General features: G+C 41.2%; 1 protein-coding gene across 1 annotated transcript; it reads right to left on the bottom strand.

Annotated features, from left to right (window-relative positions):
- Nucleotides 1-1,197: 1,197 nt before the first annotated feature.
- Nucleotides 1,198-1,920, bottom strand: LOC130934794 (putative F-box protein At1g67623). The gene has a single exon (XM_057864328.1). It carries the CDS (start codon nucleotides 1,918-1,920, stop codon nucleotides 1,198-1,200), a length of 723 nt encoding a protein of 240 aa, XP_057720311.1.
- Between the last annotated feature and the right edge of the window lie 6,927 nt (nucleotides 1,921-8,847).

The raw sequence follows: 8,847 nt of genomic DNA on the forward strand, positions 1-8,847 counted from the left end.
CAGAATGAACAAAAAATCATCGCTTTTCAATTTAAATTTGTCGATTTCTATAAATCTTAGCCTGCATATACCGTATGTGTTCAGATGTCCTGAACAGAGGAGGAGGGCAAATGGATTAATGGCTTAATTTGGTAAAATCACGTATGAAAAACTAGACTTCGCTGAGTTAATAACAGTTCACCTCGAATAATAAGCTGATGTTATGCGTGAAGTGAGCATTAGACTAATTAATAAATACAATAGAATATACGTTAAAAAGTTAACAAGGGAAGACAGTGGAAATTAAGACTGCTACAAATCGGGTAACACATGCTTCTAGGTGCTGTTGTAACTAAGGTTAAGAGGAGCCTACCAGCTAACCAGAGTTAAGCATAGGACGAGGATAGTTACGAAGATAAACAGGATAAAGCGGTAGGGATTTTGTTGGCGGCGGCTCTGGTCGGATCGGTTGCTTTGACGGACAGTTGAGTGGCTGTCCCCTCCTTCAATTTGACCTTGCTCCTGTATACCTTCGTCGAAAGGGAGTAGTTGGTCAGGGATCTGTGATGGGTTGTGGCGAATGGATGTTGCATGCATTGGATGCACTAGAGAACCATTGTTGGCGAGCTGAGTCTGTAATTGTTTGCCAGATACGAATTGTTCGAACGCCAAACGAGCTTCATCGAAGGTTTCGTACGACTTATGGAGGTTGCCGCTAAATTCGTTAACTTACCTATGACAGGCCGGCCAGGAACTATAGATACCAGGGACCCTCCCTATGAAAACAACATAGTATTTCTTCTCGGGACGGACCATGTCGAGATTCCAAGGGAGAGTATAGATGGGAGGTTTAAGAGGTGGACTATGTTTAAGATCGGAGGTTGGTTTTGGTGGTTTTTATAGGCAACGAGGATTGTGGCTGTGATTTGAACTAGAAATTAACAATTTGCAACTGTAATATTTCCAACGGTAGGAAAGTTAGCGAATGTGGGGCTCACATGTGTCGTTCTGATAGGAGCATAAAGTAGCCTAATTTTGGTTCGATGATGGGCAGGGTTTCGGTTGAAATAAAATGTTATGAAATAATCTATAGGAAACCTAATCTATAAACGTCGAAACTTAATTATCAAAACTAAATATAAAACAAGTGGGAAATTCAATTGTAGCAACTCATTTATTTAATGTTTAATATGCAGGTTGTAATTAATTTGTATTAAGTCATGGGAGATTGACGAAGGCTTGCAGGTCGTAGTCTGCGCGACACTGGATGCAGGGGATATGAGCGGCCCTGCCGAAAGCATGAACGGAGTTTCGCTCTGCCGCACGTCTGCGATAATCATACAGAAGAGGCATGTGGCCCCTGGTGGAGCACCTAGGTGAGGCACAGACAGTGTGTTGTTCTTCTATACGGGGCATTTGGACCTCACCTGGCCACGATACTGTCAGAATTGAGAAGCACCTCGCGTTACAGCCAGCCAGTGAACCAGCCGCATCAAGCTCCCGATACAGTTCCAGGCCTTTTTGTGTCTCTACGGTGTCGTACGTGCGAAGCATCAACATCATGCTCAGTGCGTATTTGGCTGCTGTATGGCCTGTACTTGTTGCACTGTTCAGCAACTGGATGCCAACGTTTTCGTTGCGTCTGATGAAGAGTTCCCGAAGTGCCTCCCGAAACAGAAGCTCTGGGTTGCCAGCTGCCATGCAGCGATCAAAGAATCTCTTTGCCTCCAGGTTGAGGCACCACCACCAGGGCGTAGCATGCGGGGGTGGAATGGAAACACTCCAGTGAACAATATCAGCCTCTCCCGCATCGTGTGCAGCCTTACAAGTCATTCTGAGACTGCACAGGGATTGGATGGAATCTGCCGCAACTTTAATGGTTATTGCTTCCCAGATGTCGTTCGGAATGAAAGCTATATTTGAACAACATTGGCTTGTCATTTTCAGTTTGTTCCTGTTGGTTCCTTTTTCGATGTGGATGGGGATGCGTCTTTAGAGCATAGTGTTTGGAGTGTTGCATAGGAGTGTAGATAGGCTCCATATTTATAAGTCCACCTATCCTGTTGGAAACCTGAACTTGAGTGTAGCAGATACGTTGTGAGTATCGCATTCGTAATATTAAACGTTAGAGTAATAGTAAGTGTAGTTTGGTGAAAACTGAAAACTGTATGGGGAATGGGGAATGGTATTAATTATTGGAAAAGAATAGATGAAGCAGAAAATTTTTTAACAATGTTCCCGTAGCACTATCGTAATTAAATTTACTCTATTAATGTTATTATAATACATTGGAAGTCGTTCTTAAACAAAAGTTGTAAATATGGGTATATTTTTGTTAACCTGTTATTGTATACATTATTCCACGTGCAACTAGTAGAATGTTAAAGTTTCGGTCAGATACTTAGCCGTTTAACATATGAATAGTTAATAGTTAATTATTTATGTAATCTCCATAGTTAACGTTAGTTTAGTATCACGTATGGTGGAGTTCGTGTCTGTGAAATTTGTTTTGTGTATCACATACAGAGGAGATGATGAGACGCGTTTAATGAGAGATAAAAAAGCGTTCAACATATGGTGGAGGGTGGGAAAAACGGTTGGGTGAGGTTAATGCATTTATTATCGAATTTAAAGCCCTGGGGAAGCGGTGTGACTGTCGAATGAGATAAGAGTGTATACATAATTGGATTGGAGAATGTGATGGGGCATGTCATATATAAATATAAATAAGTTTGATGTTTGAGATTACTTCGTTGTTGAGGAATTTCGTCTTAATAAGATCGCAGGTTGTTATACATCCTTCTGTGAGTGAGCAGGTGTTCATTGGGTTGGAACAATGTGGAGCCCCAGCGTTGGTGATGCAGGTTGTTCTTCCGGAGGAACTGGCCCTAGCGCCCCTCTCCGCGACGACGGTAGGCGCTTTCACATTATCTTCTTTCCCGCTTTTCCTTTACGTGTACTCATTGTTATTGTTTTTTGTCATTTCGAAGTCTAGAAGTTGTCCCCACCGTTAGTCCTGACCAGTTTGTCATCATGGAGGACCTTGAGCAGATGCTGCGGATGGCATGCCATGCCCTTAAGACAGAGCCTCCAGTGTTTCAGCCCTGCGATTGCGTATCAGTCCAGGGCGTACGCTACTATGGGTTTGTGGTTCATGTGGTGGACCCACCGGACGGAGTCAACTTTGTGGCCTACGACAGGTTCTCCCGCGATGAACGCATGGCCAGGCAAGATGTCGCTTTGTCATCCCTGCAAGCCGTTGTTGGAGAGTCTGGGAAGGAGATCCTCGACTACCATTACTACGTGGCTCAGAGTTGCAGGGAACGTGTTATGGAGTTGGAGCGGATATGTAGTCTGTCCGTCGACTCCCGTGTCGCTGAACTGGAGGCTGAGAACGCTCGCTTAAGGGAGCGCCTGGCTTATTGGGAGACCTTGCACGGCCGTGGATAACGTTGGTTTTGTGTTGCGCATACCCTTAACTGTTTCTGGGGTTTCGGGTTTGTTGGTTACGGTTCGTGTGTGAGGGATTTAGGGTTTGTCGTCAAGGGTTTATTATCCATGTTTTTGGTTCGTGACTCTAACATTTATCTCCTTGTTACAATATTATGTAATACTTACGATCTATGTGATATATTTTTTTCAATCCATATATACTCATGAAGCTAGGCGTTATTTCCTTTTGTTATAGATCACAGTGCATTGCTTTCAAATGAAGTTAAATTTAAAGTCATTCCAGTCATGGTTGAAAGGTTGTTTTGGAACGAAGTATTCCATTTATTACGGAGTAAATTGAAGAGCATGCAACTTATTATCATAAATGTGGAAGCCGAGACGGTAGAAAGTGTTTGCTGGAAGTTTGTGATAACGGTTTATTGACAATTACTGTATTTATTATGGATAGTAACGATTGTTGAATTTTTTTATCCATAAAATAAATAAAGTCAGAAATAGGATTCTTATTGTGGTAAGAATACAATATAACTATGATGCAAAACGGGTAAAGAACAATGGAAATAAATAATTAAAAATAACACGCAAAAAATAACCTAAAGAACCTTAAATATTAAATATCGAAATCGGGTTGCATATTTTGATTTTTAAAATTTAAACTGTTACGATTTATGTAGATTACCTCAATTTTCAAAAATAACAACCTAAGAATAAAACCTAAAATTTAAAAATACCAACCTAAATAAAAAATGTCTATAAATTAAAACAATAAGTTGTAAGTAACTTAAAATTTAAAACAGTTACAACCTAAGCCACTAACGCAAATAAATTTTAACATGTTGTTGTCTATAAGGTGGTTAAAAAAAAATGGATGCAATAAAAAAAATGTAAACGAATCCGTGATTATCGAGATTGTGAAAACTGAAAGAGTTAAATATATATTATAGGGTAGTTAATGATAAAAAAAATACATACATATCGCTACGTTTGTTTAAATCTATAGTAGTTATAATGTGAACTTTGTTTCGTAGATAACTCTAGTTAATTTCTCCCGTGTTTAAATAAATGATGATTTATAACATAATAAGACTAAAACGAAATTCTAATTTATAAATACTGCAAATTACCAACATAATGATTTAATTTATTATTATTTTTTTTAAATCAATCATATTACTAATTTTTAAACCTAATAACCTAATAAATCGTAATTTCAAATTCAAATTTTTCATATATCCGAAAATAAATATTTTCCATTTAAAATATTTGGTTTTAATAAATTTTAGTGGCAACTCGCAACACCTTAATTACTTCTTCTGTCCCATGAGGCACGCAACCAATTGGCTTCTAGCGGAAGACTTCATCATATGCTGACGGCACATTCTTCTAGGCACTACAATTCTCAACACATTACCTCCCTAATGATTTAGATAAGATCTGGACCTGATGTCCGCCTGATTCATATGCCATCGACTCTGATCAAGTTCTTCTAACTCAGGATTTCCCCTTCATCCACTGTGTTGGTTCCCCGACGAAGAAATGGCCGAAGCTTACGCCAAAGGCGACGCCCTTAGGGTTATCAAAGCGGCAGGAGAGATGTCGCGGCCGATGGTAGGTTATCGACTCCGCTTCTTTTTTATTTTCCATTTTTGGTTACTCTGATCGCCGGATTTTGTTTTATCTCTTACTCGCACTCCTCATGTTCCCTTTTATGCAGCGTCTGCCTATACCGAATGGGCTCCTCCCCAAAGATAGCAACCATCTGTACATTACGGTCGCCGATGGGTCAAACCATTCTTACAAGATTGCATGCACCCCCAATGGGTGGAAAGAGATCACTCTCGGCAGGGGATGGCAGAGGTTCTATCATGAATACAAGCTACATCCATCTAACATTCTGCTGTTCAAGCACAAGGGCAGAGACGACTTCAGCGTTCGCATCTTTCAGTCGCCGGGTGTGGAAAGGACGTATGATACGTCCGGTGATGACTCCGGCGACGAAACAACCCCCCAGGCGCCCAGGAAACGCACAACCCCTACTGAAGCGCCCAGGAAACGCACAACCCCTACTGAAGCGCCCCGGCGTCGCATGGGATGTATCAATGTCCCCAGGAGCTCGACTGCAGCTGAGGTGGAGCAGACATTTCAGTCCGAGCACCCCTTTTTCATCATGCACATCACAAAAAGGCTATTGGGCATCCACTTCCTGGTAATGGCTTTGTCTCTACACTCTATATACACCTATTTCTTTCTTTAAGTATGGGGACCACATTATCTGTTTTATTCCCCTTAATTACATATGATTCTCCATTATGGTTTGGTCAGCCAAATGTGCCGCACTTTGGAGACGACATCAACGATGATGCCATTGTAAATCTGAGAGCGGGGGAGATATCCGTCCAGGCAGTGTACAGAAGATACGTGGGCAAAAGAAGGCGCAATTGTGGCAGCATTAGTCAAGGGTGGGGGGATTTCTTGAGGAAGTGCAACATAACTGTCCCTAAGCTGGCCGTCTTTGAGATCTCCCGTACCCAACCTGAGGTGGAGCTGTTGGTCCAATTTGTTGATTTTGAATGAATCAACATGGGTTAAAGAGGATGCTGACTTTCTTGTTTTGGATTGTCCTGTTTCATTTGTCAAAAACTTTTTGTCCTGGGTTGTGAATGGTGATGTATTGCGACGGCTACGCTTAACTCATTTTGTTCCTCTTAAATTGTTCTGTCCTTTAACTAAGTAGTTTTGACATAATCTGTGTGCCTTAGATTACTCTACCATATGAATTTCTCCAGCGCGATGCAATCATCTCTTTAGTTGTTGTATTTGAGGTTACGCTCCATTTTCATCGACTGTGTGCACTTTTGTGGGGAAGAGCCAATTCTTCTGTTATGTTATATTTTTGGCTTTAAAACCTTAGTTAGCATTGGACAACTGCATCATATTTCTGAACTGTTTTGTCTTCGTGCTTCACTATTACTGTTTAACATGGGTAAAAGTGGAAGCTTTCCATCTTTCTCATCGGTTTTTGTTCTTCTACATTGGTGGAGGGTGCAGGTTCGTTTAATTGTTGTAATGGCGTCACCATAATTTGGTCCGGATGACAAGGCATGTGTTTCCCGATTAGTTTACTTGCATGCAAACAAACAGGTTCCTCGCTTGGAAGTAACCCATGTTTCTCTTATAATATCTATTGTTTATCGTTTTGCAGATTACACTTTGGTATCCACAATTTCTTCTCTGCTTAGTTGTTGTAGGTGTAAAACGTTGGGTTCAACACTACAATGTTTATTTGGCACACTTGCATAGTTGCATCTCGTCTTATCAGTTCATAGAGCATTAAGCAACAGCAATTTTATGTTCTTTTTTCGCAACACATGATTTCAATCAACGATCTTCTAATCAGAAAATTTTTCGGGAAAAACTAATACACCAGTAATTACCGTTGCACACCATTATCGTTTCACAATCTAAGCACTCTAAGCACGGGAAATCATTAGCAGATTAACCATAACGTACTGTGTATCTCAATGCCATGCTTCAACAGGACATAGAAGATACACCATGATATACAAAATATCTCAAACATAAAAGTCTTGACAACCCTACATAAACCTCCTCTTAGAGACACGAAAATAACAAAGTTTTAGGTTACCAAGGGATTAGCAGGAATAAAGCAACCTTTATGACTGGGTTGTTGCCATGATTTTAACTTCGATCTATGGGGTCATACAATCAAGGCTATTGTCGCAAATAGATTCAAGCATGTGTATCTTAGACTCCAGCCTCGTGATCTCTTCCCGAAGATCCGCGTTTTCCCTCTCCAGAGACTTAGCACGAAGATAGTTGAAGTCTCTGACGTCATTACCCGTGTATGCTAAAAGAACCCACAACATGCTGAACGCAGCGTCCTCCCTCGCGTCATCCTCCAGTACCGTGTAACGACCCTTCGCCCGTAGGTTTGGCCCAAACGGGTTTCCAGGGATTATAACATTGAAAGCATAAATTGGTCCCAGCTCCCGGTGGAATTTTTCCTCACGAAAGAAACAGGGGCTGGGTATTTTAGTGTCGTAGCAATACATTGATAGCCAGAGCTCCATGCTGTTGCTTAGGGCGAAGTTATGCGACGCACACTCATCCGCCGGGATCATTGGTGCTCCTGTAAGTAAAAAAAAAAAATTAGCCTGAGTTTGGAATTGTTTGCAGTTCAATAATAAGCTAATTGTGAATATAGTGACATTCATGGAAAGGTCATTCCGAACTTTACCACCAACAACACAGGCAACGCGCCCTTCGAATGTTGGTAGGGTTCGGGGCGTCCGCATCGGTGATTCGACTGTGCCCGTCTCGGACATCATTTCCGCAGTTGCCTCCTTGTCCCCCTGCAGCGTTTCCATCCTTGATTCGTAGGCGTGAAGTGCCATGACGTAACTGTTGAATCCTGTGTACTCCGGTTCGGGGTGGCTGAGAATCTGCTTGTTGGCTTCTTCAAAGGAGATGTATACTCCCGTGTTGTGACCCTTCGTGACAACGAAAAAGGTGAATTGCTTCATGGTCTCCTCCATTGGGTCAGGACAAGCTAAGGGAGGCTGACTTAGTATTTGGGTTTTTACGGTGGGAGGATTTGGGGATTCAAATTTTGATTGGTTTTGCTTCTGCCCCTATCATCAGAAATAATGTCTTTGTAGGGTTAAGCAGTCTTCCTGGGGAAGCTTTGAAAATGATATTTTGGGTAACAACACCCTCGAAAGCATGAAATCAGCGCCTCCTCTCTTCAATCGCGTCACATCAAAATCTTTAGCTGATTGATGTGTCACTGGTAATTCGACACACGTACCCTTCCCGGATCATGTAGGTTTTGGGCAAGTTGATACAAGTGTATTTGCTGACGTGTAATCAAACTTTTAATGCCTACTTCTCCTGCTCCCCTAAAACTACCGGCTTGCGTTCAGGCCTTGGCCACTAGGTTGGTAAAGGCTATCAGAGTTAATTTCCCTGAAAGGGAACTACGGTACGTGAGTGCAGACGATGTTTGCTTGCAAATCCATGCTTTTTGATGCGCCACAGACTCGTGAGAGGTGGAGGGATTTCGGTTCAAATCCGGTTATTTGTATTGAAGAAAGTAGCCACTTAAACACGGGAAATATAAGGATGTCACAGGATTAAAAAACCAATTCGAGATTTATATACATTGGTAGAAACTTAAATTATACAGAATTTCAAATAATTTGGTGACAACAAATTGCATATTGATATTTACTAATGATATTTACTTGTAACTTGTAGGTAACGATGATGGTAATTTATATTAATTCCCATTTCAAACCTTAGATATTACTTTCTGTTTTCTGTTTGTCCTTGTTTTATTGTTTTAAACGTTATATCTACACTGAACAGATATGACCACCGAAAGAAAAATTAAAG

Source organism: Arachis stenosperma, chromosome 6 (genome assembly GCF_014773155.1).
Source record: "Arachis stenosperma cultivar V10309 chromosome 6, arast.V10309.gnm1.PFL2, whole genome shotgun sequence".
In the NCBI taxonomy this organism is placed as follows: Eukaryota; Viridiplantae; Streptophyta; class Magnoliopsida; order Fabales; family Fabaceae; genus Arachis; species Arachis stenosperma.